We start from the raw sequence: 18,637 nt of genomic DNA, 5'->3' as shown, positions 1-18,637 counted from the left end.
CTGTTTTCTGTTAGTTAGCCAATCCTCCATCCATGCTAATGTATTACCCTCAACCCCATGAATTTGTATCTTGTGCAATAACCTTTTATGTGGCACTTTATCAAATGCCTTCTGGAAATCCAAATACACCACATCCACTGGTTCCCCCTTATCCACCCTGCTCATTACATCCTCAAAGAACTCCAGCAAATTTGTCAAATATGATTTCCCTTTCATAAAATCATGCTGACTCTGCTTGATTGAATTATGCTTTTCCAAATGTCCCGCTACTACTTCCTTAATAATGGACTCCAGCTTTTTCCCAACGACAGACGTTAGGCTAACTGGTCTATAGTTTCCTGCTTTTTGACTGCCTCCTTTTTTAAATAGCCGCGTTACATTTCCCAATCCGCTGGGACTGCCCTAGAATCCAGGGAATTTTGGTAGATCACAACCAGTGCATCCACTATCTCTGCAGCCACTTCTTTTAAGACCCTAGGATGTAAGCTATCAGCTCTTGTTACTGTCTGTATTATGTTACAAATCTTATTTCTCGCACAAATTTTCTTATCTAACAGAGAATCAAAGAGGTTTGCCGAGACGATTTTCAAAAGCTATTTGGAGCGATTTAATTTGACTATTTTTCCCGACTGATCATGGTTGATTATTTTCTTACATCCTTCATTTTCCATTGGACCTTTACCTGTTTTTGATTGCCGCATTCCTTACCTGTTGTTATTTCCTGGTTTTTTAAAAATTATTCGTAGCCAATCTTTCCAATTCTTTGTCAAATCACAAACGCCAGAGGTCACCTTGCACACATCAAGGATCACTCTGCGCCAATGCTCTTAGCCAAAAGGCCGAGAGCCACTGCACCGTTCCTGGAAGTACTGCAATACCAGGTTCGTGCCATGGAGGCGGATGGGTCAGGCCCCCCACACACCTCCGTGGAGGTGGATGCGTCAATCCACCCCACCCACCTCCTATTTCCAAAAAGCATAGGAGAACCACCTTCCTGATCCAGGGAGAACCACTTTGGGGTCATGGTTACTCCCCTGTCAGGTCAGTTACGCATGATCTTAGCCAAAAGGCCTGTTTTATGAATTTGAGCTAGCCAGGTGCAAGTGATGCCAACCGACAGAAATTTACGTTAGGTGTAAGACTTTTACGTGCGCTGATCTTCCGTGGCATCACTCGCAGGATTATACCATTGCGTGAAGGGTGCATACCTTCAGTGAAGATCTTGCAAATAAATTGCTTCACAAATCTCCCTTGAGACAAAGACTTAAAAGAGTTAAGATTGATTCCTAGAAAATAATTATTTTCCTTAAGCATGATAGATATTGGAATTATTTACATAACTCTCTGCAGCTCTTTACCATCCATCTGTTTAGGGTATGGCTTGTTGTACTGACAGCCAAGGAATATGCAACATGGTGTTTCGCATGGGGCATCACGACCAAATGTAGCCTTTGGATTGAAGCAGGGTTGGAGGCTGAGGGGTAATTGGAGAGGGTGGACAGATGTACAGCAATTCAGTCCCTATTTTAAAGTCATAAGCATTCTGACCTTATTTATAGATTGCCATTATAAATTCCTTTTTACACATTTAGAATGGAAACTATGTAAACTTGTCTCAATTTAATTACAGCCTCCCGCCAGTGGAAGCACTACAATCGGCACTGGGTTTACAGTTTCCATTACAACTGGAGAAGTAGGAATTTAAAATTGTGACAAAGTTGACAGGAAGTGCCTGCAGACATCAGATTTTTAAATTATAGTCTTATATTTGCATCGTTCATTGGTTTCCAAATATCTCTGCCGTTTTCTTTAAGCGATGTTGATAACATAGTTGAATTAAGAATTTTTATTCCAAAATTTCCTACAAACTTGAATAATGATGCATTCCTTAAGCCTATTTTGTTTATATGAATAATCTTTGTTTTTGTGTTCTCAGTATAAACAAATACAAGTCAGTCAACCGATGTAAGCATTTAAAATACATTACAAAATATAACGGTTCTATTTTCAAATTTGACATTGTTTAAAGTTTAATTTGCCACCCGGTATAAACAATCACTTGAGTATATCAATTGTTTTTCCGAGAAAAATGATCTCAGAAAAAGATAAGAAATTCATCCTTTACCTAACTTGGTAATTTATACAAAAAGATTCAGATTACTTTCACTATCCTAAAAATGGTTTTATTGTCAGTAATTTTCCATCAGAGGGAGCCGTAAGTCCAGCTTGTTCTGTGAATGGCCAAGCTCGCTGTCAATCATAAACATAGCTCAAATTTGAATGCACAGGTAAGTGGTGGGAGGTGGAGCTTGGAGCTTTAGTTTCTACAACTCACAGGAAACCCGCATGAACACAAAGCTGAGCATTCTGACACACATCCTCCACACCCACACCCCCCCCAACAGAAATATTGTCAAGACAGAAATTGCTCCTGTATTCATCGTGTTTTAAAAAAAAACTATTTCTAACAGCAAGTATGGAGTGTATTGGAGAAAGAAGGCAGATAGGATTTTCAGAAAATACTGATGGCTCAGCTTGTTTTTAATCGGTAGATTTTGCAGACTGCGGCAGCAATCTATTATTTCCATATGACTTTAATACCTCCTCTTTGGAGGAGGGAGGGAGGGAGGGGTGGTGGGAGCATTGGGACGGGGAAGACTGACAGAGCTGAAGACCCTGGGGGGAAAAATGGTTCAAGAGTAGTCTTGTCTGCAACCCAATGCTGATGTGTTGTCTATTTGCAGCTTAGGAGGGATACAAGAAACATTCAGTGAAATACTGCTCAAAGGGGAGATGCTGGCCGGACTGTGCCACTTTGACAGCACGTGTTGTCGGTGCAAAGAATTCATCTGAAGGGTGGGCAACAAAGAAAGGAACAACAACATTTACAAAAATGTTTATTAAAAAAATGAAATTCCTGATGCATGGTTTAAAATTGTGGCTCATTGCAAGGCCCCGACAAAGGATAATTTCCGGAATAATGTTGAACATTCCTTCTGTAAATCCCATCACAAATATAAGTCGTTTTCAAACACAATGTCAGACAGAATTAAAAATATTAGTTAAAAATCTTACAGTCGACAAATCTTTCCCTTTTTAAAATAAATTAATTAAAAACATAAAAAGTCAAGGTACATATTGTTCTCAGCCTTACCCGAATATTGAAGGCCTATTTTTTCAGTAACTGATTGATGGGGACACAGAATGCCTTGAGGCAGCCTGGGGAACTGCAGTTGTGTCACTGTGGTTGTGCATGTAGTTTCCCTTGTTTAACATTCCCTGAACAGATAGAAGTCTCCAGGCAGGCTCTTTAAATTAAATTCATCAACTCACAGCTTTAGTTTCAATTTCTAGTGAGAGCATTACTTTTCAATTTTAAAACCCTGGCTTCCTCCAGCTTCATTGCTTGTGTTGAATGTCTTGTTGGTGCCGAGCAGTGCTAAGTGCAGCCTACAGCTGCTTCATCGAATCCAATTTGATTTTATGTCATCTATTCAAAATTGTTAGTTATTGTAAAATTGCAAGAGGCTCCATCAGTCCACGGCTGCTTTTGCTGCAATTAGTTACCCGCACCATCTCACTCCCTTCACTGTAAATAAACAAAACCACAGCGACAGGGTTGTTTCGAGTTAGGTGATGTTAGTCAGGCAAACGGTGCCACGACTGGCCTCCTCTGCTCCAGGTTTGGGGTGGGGGAATCAGTCAGGTTCCTACTCCTGACTGCCATCCAGTGACTGCACTTGGACACAGCTTGAGCTCAGCTGTACTGACCCCTCCTCTTCCCCCTCTAGCAAATAGCTTGCTTCTACTCACTGTAGGCTCGCATGTGAAGAATGGCACTTCGGTGAGCTACCAGAGGGGCCACATCGCAGCAAACCAGCACCTTTAGAGTGGGGGGAGGGGAGAGAAAATTAGCTCAATAAAGACACTGCAATTACAAAAAGGTATTTTACAGCTGGATAACATTTTGTGGATGTGGGAGGTTTATGATTCATGAAAAATGTATATTGCAAATGTATATCCCTTGCTGGAATACTTTATTGTACAGTATCCTGTAAGTGAATGCTCCGAGATTAATGACCACTTAGTGGTAAAGGGTTGTTTGCACTGTCTCCCTACTGATACAACAAAAGCATTATATAGAGGCAACACCTCAGTCAACAATCCAACAGAGTTCATAAAATCCTGTCATTGGCATTTCGGCTACAATGGAGGAGTGTGGGCGAGTGTGGATCGTTTGGTGAGGCGAACGATATACTGTCTGATCGAGGGGCGAACCTCAATTTGGCAAAGGCAACCCACACAAACACCACCGTTGCTACCCAATCATAATGTGTTTTTCCCTGAGTTCCGAGCTTTTCCTAACACTGAGCTGTTATTGAATACATTACTAGCTATCCACAGACAGTACTCGTCAGCCAGTTGGTCCATTGGAAGGGTGAGGAGGGGTGTCTGTGTATACTATCTGCTCCACTGTACAATAGTTGTGGTCAGCTCAAACTGGCACATCAGCAAGGCAGACCCACTGTTCCCTGCAGCAGGTACAATGTATGCACAAATCTTAGGCTGTACTCTGCGAAGCAAACTGTCCTTTGGTGATGGGAGTGAGTAATTCATGCCACATTTCACACTGAGCAACCAAGGATATGTTGACTCTTTTTAAAATGTGTCACCTAAAGATGTTGTTTTTCTTTGTAGTGACCCCAGTCACATGTCACTGTTGCAAAGCCCTTGTGTGGAAATGTGTGTAAAACTGAGAATTATAACAGCCATACCATTTCACTGGATGGATTAAAAACTCGACACACGTTAAATTGTTACAAGCAGAGCTGGATGTTAGCGTGATCAATGTGGGCCCATTTAACACCCGAATGTATTTCTCCAGGTCCAGGCCTGCCACATACTTTAGTGATATCTCTGGAGTCATATTCCAGATCTGCTTCAGTCCTGAGATACCAGAGACCTCAGCCTGAACCACTGTCCTATTTCACAGATTCCAAGGCCCCTGTGATGAAATGTCTGGATTAGTGTTATGAGGGTAGATTTGTGCAATGGAGTATTCCCCAGCAACAGAATTCAGGCCAGCTGAATGATTTACTGAGGATCTTTCTCCATCATCAGGAGAGTGAAGCTAGCTGGGTGTAAGAGGAAGATGCTCGAACACATCATCCAGCCTCCCGTCAGCTCTTCACTGAGCAGAGTTCAAACCCACTAGCGTGACATGACTGGATCGTGTCTAATACACAGTGAGGATTCACTCAACTCTCAAGCGTTTCCCCCACCATGACACCAATCTCCGTGTCAGAGGGCATGCTCACGAGTTCTTTTAGGCTGGATTCAAACCTTAGAAGACTGATTGGAACCCTTAGTATTACATCAGAGATTTGGGGGTAATATGTTGGTGGGCGGTGGCACAAAGCAGGCGATAGCAAATCCAAACCCCAATTTTGCACCGCCCAATTGTCCTTTGCATTGATTTCAGCAGAGCAGGCTGTGTTGTGCCAGTACCCAAACCCCCCCCCCCCCCCCCCATTTTTGGGGTCTGGAATGGGAGCCAGCCCTCAGAAGTGAAAGGGGGCAGTATTCCAACCACTACATAAATCAACACCTCGCACTGACTGCTTTAATAAATAGGTTGGCCCTGTGTGGGATCAGTCTGCTCACTGACCCTGTGTGGGATCAGTCTGCTCACTGACCCTGTGTGGGATCAGTCTGCTCACTGACCCTGTGTGGGATCAGTCTGCTCGCTGACCCTGCGGGGGATCAGTCTGCTCACTGACCCTTGGGCTGCACTGTGTCCCTGTTGTGTAGTACGCAGGATACATCCTCGTACCCCAGGGTGAGAAATCAGAATTTGGCACTCGTTCTCGCTCTCTCTCCCCCCACCCCGTGTTTGTAATTTCTGAGCTTACTAACTGTGTGAAGTGTTTGCTACAGGCCTGTGTATGGCAGTGATGGCCATCAATCTGCACTGGGGGAACCTCCCGTCCCATTTCAAATCCCGTTGTCCGGACCAAGAGGAAGGCCACCTGGTAATCTCGATAATCAAAAACCTGTCAGGAAAAGGCTGGTTTTCTTCGCTTTGTTAAAAAAAAATGCACTTGGCGTATGCATGAGCAGCCCCCGTTCATATTGTTGCAGAGGCGAGCAGACTGCTCCTTGGGTAAATCCCACTCCTGGGTACTGGGAGACACAACAAAAAGTCACCCACAAACTTAGGCTACACAACCTACTCTGCTCAGTGAATTTGAAAACCGTATATCCAAACCCACCCTTACGTATCACTTGACAAAAATAAGTGAGTAAGGGAGAAATGCAGGGTTAATGTGCTAGCTATCCTTGCCACAGCCCCAATGTCACGCACGGTGCATAAATCTCGCTCAGTGCTGGTGAGCCGTTCAGTTTATATTGACGGATAATCAGCTCTCTGAAATGTTCTGTGACCCTGCCCACTCTTTAGTTGTATTAAATTAAAGCTCACACTCGCACCAAGATTTACCACAGAAGAAAACAGACGCAAAGTCATTTCAAACAAAGACAGCACCCAGCCCAGAGAAGTCGAAGCTCCTGTGTAATCCAGGGTCCGGCTCCACGGCCTCCAGTCAAATCATGGCGATGCTCTCGGGGTTACTGTTCAGGTGTGCAGCCGTGCTGCTTCCCGGGGACTTCGAGGTGTTGCTGCTCCCTCGCCTCAGAATGGCCAGCACGGTCTCGTTGGTGATGGAGCCGAACTCGAAGGAGAATGTCCCGTAGAAGACCAGAACGTCGACAGTAAAAATCCACTCACAAACAGCGGCAGCATGTTGGAACAGAGAGCTCTCCTGAATAAAGAAAATGCCACCTAATTGCAGCTGTTAAGGAAATTGGTTGGAAGAAAGTGACTTTACACATAAAGAAAGTAAGCAGTAATTATTTGTAGGCTCCTGACAAGGAATTTATATGCATGAGCCCGGGGTCCTCCCCAACCTATCCACTGAACCCACTGTTCTGCATGCACATAATCTCGATCTTCATTATATAGACCTCAATCAAATCGCAGTCGAGTCTACGGTCCTCGAAAATATGCCCCGAAAAACTCGCACCAAGTCCCACTCACCCATCATCATAGGCGGTCCCTCGAACGAGGATGCCTTGCTTCCACATACGTTCACAGATATTTCAATGAAGGACCCGGTATTCCAGTCCTGAACTCCAGTTGAGGGGGTGGAAGATGCCTGTGCGTGGATTTTTTTTTTAAAAAACGTGTGGTGACCGTTGCACACCAGCCACCACACGGGCTTGACAGAGCTAGCCTTAATCCAGTGGCAAGGGTAAATCAGGACGACTGGAGACCTGCTCTACTGCATGGACCGAGTGCGCACATATATCACAATGTGGGCAGGCCGTGCTGCCCCGGGCCCTCGGCTATTCTGGGCCCCGTGACTTCATTTGCCGCGTGTGACAATTTTGAGGTGGGCGACATCATCAAAACCCAGGTCGCCGTTTGAAGTGGGCAGGAACATCGGCAGGGCCCAGGTACAGCAGAGGAGCGGGAAGGATGAGCGTCGAGAGATCGCGGCAGAGGAACAGTGCGAGATCGGGGCGGAGGTGCAGCGAATGTTTGTGGCAGAGGAGTGGCGAGAGATTATGGCGGAGGTGCGGCAAGAGATCGCGGTCTCACCCATCACTGTGTGCTCGCTGATGCTTCCAGTTAAACAACGCCTCGATTTCAAAATTCTCATCCTTATTTTCAAATCCCTCCATGGCCTCGCCCTTCCCTATCTGTCTGCCCCCTCCCCCCCCTCCCCCCCCTCCCTATCTCTGTAATCTCATCCAGGCCCAGACGCCCCCCGCCCCACCCGAGATATCTGCGCTCCTCTAATTCTGCCCTCTTGAGCATCCGATTATGATTGCTCAACCATCGGCGGCCGTGCCTTGTTGCCTGGGCCCAAGCTCTGGAATTCCCTCCCTAAACCTCTCCAGCTCTCTTTCCTCCTTCAAGACACTCCTTAAAACCTAGCTTTTTGACCAAGCTTTTGGTCACCTGCGCTAATTTCTACTTATGCTGCTCGGTGTCAAATTTTTAATTGCATAATGCTCCTGTGAAGTGCCTTGGGACGTTTCACTATGTTAAAGGCGCTATATAAATACAAGTTGTTGTTGTAGTAATCCATCTTGGTTGCTCGAGCAAGACGGGCTATATGGCATTGGGTGCAAGTTCTACTCACCGCCCAATTCAGATCCACTGATTTGTGTAACAGGCGGCCAATGACATGCACCAACTCCCAAGACACATTCCTTCCGTGTGTTTGAAGGCGCTGTTTGTGGGCAGGGCAGGACAGAGTGTGGTTAGGTGAAAGCCCATGATCCCAGTCATACTCACACTGCCCCCACAGCAAAAACCCTGTGGAAGAGGTAGCGTCCTCACGCAGATTTATCTTTTTCTTTGCCGAACTAGAACTCATTTGATCATTTTACAGAGTACACATTAACAGAACTTCATCCTTTCAATTTAGAAACAAAAGCATTCTCACCGAGCAATTGGGAAAGGCAGCCAAAGCCAAAATCGCCCAGCGTGCAGGATAGAGAAATAGCGTGTGAAGGCTGTGGGCAGTAACAGAGCCTGATGATCTCATTCACTATCAGCAGGAGCAAGCCACCTGCCCCCATGTTATGCTGTTGTCATAGTAACACATGGATCTCTTGTGCTTCAATAGACCGGCTTGTGAATAGAAATTATATGCATTGTCTGCCTCAAAGCAGATTAATGGCTCCAAACCACTTGTGGCTCTGGCTGCCCTAGCTGCTCCAAAACTGGAATGCCAGTCACCATGTTACCAACCTTTGAGGCCAATCTGTAAACCCCTCCTCCTGCTCGCTGAATCCTCACTATGCCAGCTTAAGACTCACTGCATTGTCTCTTACTCAAACCTACTCTTTCCAAGGACCTCAGAACTGCAGCACTCCTCATCTCCCTCAGCTTGTCTATCCCTAATAATCCCACGCTTTGTGTCACCAACAACTTGCTGGTTTTCCTGTTTCTCTCCAACAGGCTGATGTCCTGCAGTGTGGGCCCTTCACCCAGGTTTAGCACCAAAGCCCAGCAAAAATTCTGGCAGGGAAGTTATTCTAACAACAGTTAATGTGCACCGATCAAGCTTTTCTCTGTGACTTTAACAGAACAACTTGTATTATTGCAGCACACACAATAACTTGCATTTATATAGCACCTTTAACGTACTAAAACGTCCCAGGTGTATTACCAAACAAAATGTGACACAAGCCACATAAGGAGATATTAGGACAGGTGACCAAAAGCTGCATCAAAGAGCTAGGAATTTTTAAATATGGAGGGGGGCAATTGATAAATATTTAGAGCTATCCCCAATACTAAAAGACAAGGAATGACTTAAGTCCAGCTCTGATGAAGCATTTACTGATACTGGTGATCTGGTTGCCAGTTCTTCAACTTGTAAGGGAGTTAGATGTGGCCCTTACAGCTAAAGGGATCAAGGGGTATGGAGAGAAAGCAGGAATGGGGTACTGAAGTTGCATGATCATATTGCTGCAGGCTCGAAGGGCCAAATGGCCTACTCCTGTAGCTACTTTATGTTTGTGGAAGTTTTAATACTCGCAATTCACACGGGAAATGGAACTGTGAAAAGCTCCGTTCAGATTGCCCACACGAATCTCCAGCATTAAATGCGATGAATCGTGATGGTCGGCAGCAGCAGTTCAAACATACAATCCCAGATACAGATGGGAAACCAGCAACATTGGAGACCTTGACTAACAACAGAGATACACAGGTCAGAGACCGAAAATCTCTTGGGGTCACCCTTACAAATGCTGTCACCCACATCGGAATGTAAGCTCCACCCAAGACGTTGGCCGGTCTTTTCTCTTTGATGTTGATGGAACGCGTTTACAACATTTTCTATTCTTACTTGTTACTCGAGAGCTGCCATCGCATCTGTGGTCAGTCGCTGTCCTTTACATTTGTGGTCAGTCGCTGCCCTTTACAGCAGGAGTCCAATTTCTAGTCACTTATCTGCAATATACACTTAAACCTGGTACCAATTTAATGGGTTCCATGCGCACGTCTTTGTTGCATGGCATCAGGAAAAGAATTATAGAATGGTTACAGCACAGGAGGTCATTCGGCCCATCGAGCCTGTACCGACTCTCAGCCAGTCCCACTCCCCGGCCCTTTCCCTGTCGCCCTGCAATTTTTTTTTCTTCAGATACTTATCCAACTCCCTTTTGAAAGATCAAATGAGTTTGCTTTCACCACACTTTCAGGCAGTGCATTCCAAGTCTTAACCACTCGCTGCGTAAGACCTTTCATGCGTCATCTTTGGTGGTCCTTTTGCCAGCCAATCACCTTAAATCTGTGTCCTCTGGTTCTCGAACCTTCCGCCAATGGGAACAGTTTCTCTATCTACTGTGTCTAGACCCGCCATGATTTTGAACACCTCGATCAAATCTCCTCTGTTCCAAGGAGAACAACCCCAACATAAGAAATAGGAGCAGGAGTAGGCCATTTGGCCCTTCGAGCCTGCTCTGCCATTCTATAAGATTATGGCTGATCTGATCATTGACTCAGTTCCACTTCCCTGCCCGCTCCCCATAACCCTTTACTCCCTTATCGCTCAAAAATCTGTCTTATCTCCGCCTTAAATATATTCAATGACCCAGCCTCCACAGCTCTCTGAGGCAGAAAATTCCATAGATTTACAACCCTCAGAAGAAATTTCTCATCTCAGTTTTAAATGGGCAGCCCCTTATTCGAAGACTACGCCCCCTAGTTTTAGTTTCTCCTATGAGTGGAAATATCCTCTCTGCATCCACCTTGTCGAGCCCCCTCAGTATCTTATAAATTTACAATAAAATCACCTCTCGTTCTTCCGAATTCCAATGTGTATAGGCCCAACCTACCTTCATCATTCAACCCCCTCATCTCCGGAATCAACCTAGTGAACCTTCTCTGAACCGCCTCCAACGCAAGTATACCCTTCCTTAAATATGGAAACCAAAACTGTACGCAGTACTCCAGGTGTGGCCTCACCAATACCCTGTACAGTTATAGCAGGACTTTTGCTTTTATACTCTATCCCCCTTGCAATAAAGGCCAACATTCTATTTGCCTTCCTGATTACTTGCTGTACCTGCATATTAACGTTTTGTGTTTCATGCACAAGGACCCCCAGGTCCCTATGTACTGCAATACTTTGCAATTTTTCTCCATTTAAATTATAATTTGCTTTTCTATTTTTTTCTGCCAAAGTGGATGACCTCACATTTTCCCACATTATATTACATCTGCCAAATTTTTGCCCACTCACTGAGCCTGTCTATATCCCATTGCAGATTGTGTGTGTCCTCCTCACAATTTGCTTTCCCACCCAGCTTTGTATCATCAGCAAACTTGGCTACATTACACTCGGTCCCTTCATCCAAGTCAGTAATATAGACTGTAAATAGTTGAGGACCCAGCACCGATCCCTGCGGCACCCCACTAGTCACTGTTTGCCAAATGGAAAATGGCCCATTTATCCCGACTGTCTGTTTTCTGTTAGTTAGCTAATCCTCTATCCATGCTAATATATTACCCCCAACCCCGTAAGGAAAAATGCAGGGAACAGCGCCAGCCCTTTTACATGGCCTTCTTCGACCTTACAAAGGCCTTTGACATGGTCAACCGCGAGGGTCTATGGAGCGTCCTCCTCCATTTTGGATGCCCCAAAAGTTCGTCACCATCCTCCGCGACGACATGCAGGCCGTGATCCTTACCAACGGATCAATCACAGACCCAATCCATGTCCGGACTGGGGTCAAACAGGGCTGTGTCATCGCCCCAACCCTCTTCTCAATCTTTCTCGCCGCCATGCTCCACCTCACAGTCAACAAACTCTCCGCTGGAGTGGAACTAAATCACAGAACCAGTGGGAACCTGTTCAACCTTCGCCGTCTCCAGGCCAGATCCAAGACCACCCCAATCTCTGTCGTCGAGTTAGAATACGCGGACAACGCCTGCATCTGCGCACGTACAGAGGCTGCACTCCAGGACATAGTCGACGTATTTACTGAGGCATACGAAAGCACGGGCCTTACGCTAAACATCCGTAAGACAAAAGGTCCTCCACCAGCTTGTCCTCACCGCACAACACTGCCTCCAAGTCATCAAGATCCACGGCGCGGCCCTGGACACCGTGGACCACTTCCCATATCTCGGGAGCCTATCAACAAGAGCAGGCATCGACGACGAAATCCAACACCGCCTCCAGTGCGCCAGTGCAGCCTACGGCCGCCTGAGGAAAAGAATGTTTGAAGACCAGGCCCTCAAAACTGCCACCAAGCTCATGGTCTACAGGGCTGAAGGAATAGCTGCCCTCCTGTATGGCTCAGAGACATGGACCAGTTGCTGGAGAAATATCACCAACGATGTCTCCGCAAGATCCAACAAATCCCCTGGGAGGACAGGCGCACCAACATCAGCGTCCTCATTCCATTCAGGCTAACATCCCCAGCATTGAAGCACTGACCACACTCGACCAGCTCCGCTGGGCAGGCCATATTGTCCGCATGCCAGACACAAGACTCCCAAAGCAAGTGCTCTACTCGGAGCTCCTTCACGGCAAACGAGCCATAGGTGGGGAGCGGAAACGCTGCAAGGACACCCTCAAAACCTCCCTGATAAAGTGCAACATCCCCCCCGACACCTGGAGGCCCTGGCCCAAGACCGCCCTAAGTGGAGGAAGTGCATCCGAGAGGGCGCTGAGCACCTAGAGTCTCAACGCCGTGAGCATGCAGAAATCAAGCACAGACAGCGGAAAGAGCATGCAGCAAACCAGTCCCGCCCACCCCTTCCCTCAACGACTATCTGTCCCATCTGTGACAGAGTCTGTGGCTCTCGTATTTTTTGTTCAGCCACCAAATAACTCATTTCAGGAGTGGAAGCAAGTATTCCTCGATTCCGAGGGACTGCCTATGATGATGATCATCCTCAAAGAACTCCAGCAGATTTGTCAAACATGATTTCCCTTTCATAAAACCATGCTGACTCTGCTCGATTGAATCATGCTTTTCCAAATGACCCGCTACTGCTTCCTTAATAATGGACTCCAGCATTTTCCCAACGACAGATGTTAGGCTAACTGGTCTATAGTTTCCTGCTTTTTAACTGCCTCCTTTTTTTTTTTAAAATAGGGGCGTTACATTTGCGGTTTTCCAATCTGCTGGGACCTCCCCAGAATTCAGGAAATTTAGGTAGATTACAACCAATGCATCCACTATCTCTGCAGCCACTTCTCTGAAGACCCTAGGATGTAAGGCATCAGGTCCAGGGGACTTGTCTGCCTTTAGTCCCATTATTTTACCTAGTACCACTTCATTACTGATAGTGATTGTATTAAGTTCCTCCCTACCTATAGCCCCTTGATTATCCACTATTGGGCTGTTTTTAGTGTCTTCTACCACGAAGACTGATACAAAATATTTGTTCAACGTCTCTGCCATTTCCCTGTTCTCCATGATTAATTCCCCAGTCTCATAGGCCAGGGGACCAACATTTACTTTAGCCACTCTTTTCCTTTTTATGTACCTGTAGGAACTCTTACTATCGGTTTTTATATTTCGTGCTAATTTACTTTCATAATCTATCTTCCCTCTTATTTTTTTAATCGCTGTCAGCTGACTTTTAAAAATTTCCCAATCCTCTGGCCTCCCATTAGTCTTGGCCACATTGTAGGCCTTTGTTTTCAATTTGATACCCTCACTTATTTCCTTAGTTAGCTGCCACGCGTCTCATGGCCGCCGCTCCCGACCTGCGAGAGACCATCAGCGGCAGGTCGGTGCCATAAAAGGAGCGGCGAGCGGCGGCCATCGGCAGCGTGGCGGTGTACCACGGCAAGGTACGGAGCGAGTTGGTGCAGGAGGGCAACAGCAGCGAAGAGTGACATCATCACGGTCCAGGTCGGTGATTGGAGTGTGGGCAGGTACAGCAGGAGCGCCGAGGTCGGGGCGAAGGAGTGGCGAGAGAATGTAGAGGGATGTGATCGGGGCCCAGGAGAGGCGCGAGTTCGGGGCCAGAAGAGGCGAGGGCCCAGGGGCAGCACAGGCCAGCTCACAGTGCGATATGTGCGCACACTAGGCCCGTGCTGCAGAGCTGGTCTCCAGTTGTCTTGGGTAATCCTTGCCACTGGACCAAGACCTAGCTCTGTCAAGCCCGTGTGGTGGCTGGTTTGCAACGGCCACCACACATTAAAAAAATCCACGCACAGGCATCTTCCACCCTTCAGGATGTAGTTCATGACCTGGAATATTAGGTCCTTCATTTGAAACACCTGTGAACTCATCCCTTTTTGGCGTGGAAGCAAGTCATCCTCGCTTCGAGGGACTGCCTATGATGATGATTATGAGTTAGCCACGGATGGTTATCCCTTCTCTTACAGTCTTTCCTTCTCATTGGGATATATTTTTGTTGCAAGTTATGAAATATCTGCCACTGTTCATCAACCGTCCCATTCTTTAGTCTATTTTCCTAGTCCACTTTAGCCAACTCTGCCCTCATACCTTTGTAGTCTCCTTTATTTAAGCTTAGGACCCTAGTTTGAGAACAGACTTTCTCACCCTCCAACTGAATTTGAAATTCAACCATATTATGGTCACTCATTCCTAGAGCATCTTTTACTACGGGATCATTTATTAATCCTGCCTCATTACATAGTACTAGATCTAAGATAGCCTGCTCCCTGGTTGGTTCCGCAACGTACTTTATAGAGGTGTTTTATACAGGTGCATCATAATTTCCACACTTTTGTACTCTATACCTGTTTAAAAGCAGGGATTATATTGGAAAACAGGAAAATAATTGGCTGTGGATTTGTACGCCTGAGAGAATCAGTGGTGGAGGAGATGCAGTTTCCTATTCAGCAAGGTCCCCCATGTTGAGACGATAGTATCCAGTTACCCTCACTCATTCAGAACTGTTCAAGACAAGGATCTTCGGTGCAAAAACACCTGCCCAGTCTGTCAAAGGAGGAATATTTAATGCACAGGAACCTGAAATAGGGAGAAGCAAACTCAGAAAATGAGAATTTATGACTTTAGCACATTCAAGCATTCTTCGAGAATGACATCAAACCCACTGGCTGAGCCTGATAATCCGGCGCACTGCCGGAGACTGGGAATATCCCAGCTCTGATCCTCAGCTGGGATAGCAGTCGGGGTGCTACAAGCCCCCCCTGGGTTAGGGAGGGAGCTCCTGGGGGAATGAGGATATTGGAAGTGACATTATTGGGTTGGACATTAATCCTGTCTATACTCCGACACATGAAGGATCAGCCAGTGCAATACCAGAAAGCATCTGTCACTCAAACAGCTGTACTCCAGCATTACATCTTTTGTCATCAGTAAAGTGATGTTACTGAATCTGATAAGAATTTGCACAACACATAGTGCAACCATACTCCCAGCAGCCACTGCTCAGGACTAGCGAATGGAAAAGACTGCAATTGGCAAGAGTTGCAGGTGTCTGTAGGCGTTGAGCAGAGCTCGTGGAGGGGCAGCCTCCGCCTCAACACTTTGTAGTATCAAGTAAACTTTTCATTCAAGAAAGATTCATCAAAATTAAAAGCATGGGCCAATAAGTGAGGAAAAATGTAAGTAACTTGAAATTGAATCAGTATTGTCACCAGGATTTCAGTAAAGAAAAACAGCAGGCATATCACCCAACAGTACACTTCCAAATTCTGCCCTTCTGAACTTGGGTGCTGTACAGAAAGAGGATAACATTAGGGTGAAGTACTGGTGGGAATAAGGGGGTCTCTGGGGGCGGGGAGGGGGATGGGGCGGGGAGAGGGACGGGGAAGGGGGGACGGATCAAGAGCACTGCACACAAAGCCTGTGCCACAACACTGCCTTGTATATTTAGTTATAAGTGTGCTGTTCCCTCTGGTATGTTGTTGCCAATACACTAAATAAGCACAGTAACACAGTAATATTGATTGATGGCCTATATCCTGACTGAACACAAAAAGGACAAAATTTCCCCAGGGACTCGAGTTGAGAGAGGACCAGGAGACAAAGTGTTTGTGTGTCAATGGTGTTATTGTCCAACCCAAGCACTTCCTCCCCCAATATAGCTCTCCGATCTGCCCGACAGCATTAATGCTTTGTTCTGAGCAGTTAGGGCAGATGGGATCAATACCACCATCACACTTTATTCCCAGATTACAAAATACTTTCATCTTCAGCATTAAAACAGTTCCTTTCCTCTCTCGCTGTAGTGTTTGAAAATGTGACTGAAATAAGGTCGTGCAGCTTTAAATAAGCTGCAAACACAGAGATTCTGCAATTACTCAGCTTCTCTGCATTTCCTTATAAGGTGCGAGCTGTCCTGAAGCTCCCGGCCCCACAGCCGCAGTCATTTCCTTTTGCCGAGATCTGCATTCATCCTTTTCTCTGCAAATGCCAAATCTTCTCCCCTATAAATAAACAGTCTTGCAGCATTTCAGTCGGTAGGAAATGCTGGATAGCTGCACTGAACCACTGGATAGGAGTTACATTTTTCCCCAAAAGGAATTCTGTGTTGTGTTGCAGAGAATGTTTCAGGCCACTGTCGAGAGCAAGGGGGCAATGGTTACAGTAAGCATGTACAACAGCTGGCACGGTTATACCCATTGCAATAACACTGGCCATGGTGGCTGCAGACTAAAGGCACCATCTTCTAAATAGCACTTTTCTTAAATTGTTCAAAAGATGTTAAATGATGTCACCCTCCTCCATGTTGTGAAATGTCAGTGAAAGGCTCAGTTGGACATATTCCAGGTTTAATCACGTGACCTCCCACCCGCTCGACCATTTTCCCGCTACCCTCGTTCATGGCCTCAACCCCTACCCCCTCAAAGCCCTGCCCCCAACCCCCCCTGCAGATGACCTCAACACCCCACCCCCTCTCATGTCGAGCCAACGCTCCCCCCTCACCCTCAACCACCTGAACACCACATTCCCGCCCCCTCCACCCCCGAATTCCGCCCCCTTCACCCCACTCTCCCGCCCCCTCCACCCCGCCCTGCACTCCCACCCCCTGAAACCGCCCCGTGCTCCCACCCCCCCTCTGCCCCCTCCACCTTCTCACACCAATTGGAAAGCAAACAGACTCTTCGTTACCCGATTAGATGATTGCTCATGGTCAGCCAATTCCCCCTCACCGGCACACTGCCTTTACCAACCGAGCTAGATTGAAGGGTATATACACAAGAGATGCTGAAGGCCCATTACAGTTCTGGTTAGAGACAACACAACCAGAGGCGAACTGATCAGCCCTGGTGGGGAGGCCAACAAGCTGCATTCTGCAGCCAGAGAACAAGGTAGCAGGGAGGAGGTGTTAATAATGTGCTGGAGAGGCTGGCTTCCAATTAATTTCCATCCAGAGTGATTTAATGTTTAGTGCAGTGAATCGAGAGGGTGGAAGGGATCAATAAAAGGCAGAAAGTAAAACTGATCACAAACAAGCCTCATTACATCGCAGAGTTTGTGATCTGGCCAGTGGAAAGATTACAAGTGATGCTTCAGAACCAGCACTCTGCATTTACAAAACCAGGAACTTGCTTTCTATTGCAGAAGCTTCAATTCCTGGCCTGGAATCCAGAGCAGAATTGCCCATGTGAGGCAGTGACATTGATGAAATTGCTTTAGTTTTGCTCGAGCCGCACAGAGCACCATTCACTGTGATTCCATCCTCGAGGACAAGAGCACGTTGTGTTCCAAGTCAAGATCGCAGTTCATGCGAAAGCATCGACTCACTTCAACACCAGCAGCTGAGTGGGTAAAGGCACTGTCCACTTATAGCACTAACTCAATGGAGACCAGAAGAAATAAAAGCAGAAAAAGCTGGAAATGCTCAGCGGGTCAGGCAGCACCTGTGGGGGGAGGGGGGGGAAGGAGGGAGAGAGAGAGAGAGAGAGAGAGTTAATGTTTTTGGTTGATGACCCTTTGACAGGACTGGCAAAAGGTCACCGACCTGAAACGTTAACATAGAAAATAGGTGCAGGAGCAGGCCATCCGGCCCTTCGAGCCTGCATCACCATTCAATATGATCATGGCTGATCATGCAACTTCAGTACCCCATTCCTGCTTTCTCTCCATAACCTTTGATCCCTTTAGCTGTAAGGGCCACATCTAACTCCCTTTTGAATATATCTAACGAACTGGCCTCAACAACTTTCTGTGGTAGAGAATTCCACAGGTTCACAATTCTTTGAGTGAAGAAGTTTCTCCTCATCTCGGTCTCTCCACAGATGCTGTCTGTTCAGATTTCCAGCATCCGCAGTATTTTGCTTTTGTATTCGAGACCAGAAGATCCCAGTTTCAATTCCTACTTATGCAGAATTAAATTATATGGGGCGGGGGGGTGGGGGGTGCTTTGCAACTGGCCTAAACAATCAGCCAGTGATTCCCACTATTCTGTGAGCCCAGCTCAGAAATAGTGCATGCGTGTGTCTGCAGGAGTGAGCTTGGCTATAACCACCCTCACAATCGAACAGCCTGCTGCCACTCACACAGGGCTCACCCGTGTCCGATGGCCACTTGAGCGAGGTGTGGGAGGGCTTCGGCCCTTCATGGAAGCAGGGAAGGAAGGCAACATTCCTACATT

The 18,637-nt window shown here is 46.5% G+C and overlaps 1 protein-coding gene across 2 annotated transcripts in view; it reads right to left on the bottom strand.

Moving 5' to 3' along the window:
• Nucleotides 1-2,884: 2,884 nt before the first annotated feature.
• The window catches only part of LOC139235056 (transmembrane protein 150A-like), a 48,001-nt gene continuing 32,248 nt past the window's right edge, over nt 2,885-18,637 (bottom strand). For both annotated transcript variants that reach the window (XM_070866178.1, XM_070866179.1), the window contains exon 7: nt 2,885-6,841. In XM_070866178.1, coding sequence (XP_070722279.1) covers nt 6,603-6,841 — 239 coding nt within the window. In that variant the 3' untranslated portion in view covers nt 2,885-6,602. The remainder of the gene's footprint in view (nt 6,842-18,637) is intronic.

The sequence above is a fragment of the Pristiophorus japonicus genome, chromosome 22 (assembly GCF_044704955.1).
Source record: "Pristiophorus japonicus isolate sPriJap1 chromosome 22, sPriJap1.hap1, whole genome shotgun sequence".
NCBI lineage: Eukaryota > Metazoa > Chordata > Chondrichthyes > Pristiophoridae > Pristiophorus > Pristiophorus japonicus.
Note: the sequence above shows the minus strand (reverse complement) of the source record. Positions and strands in the feature narration are given on the sequence as shown.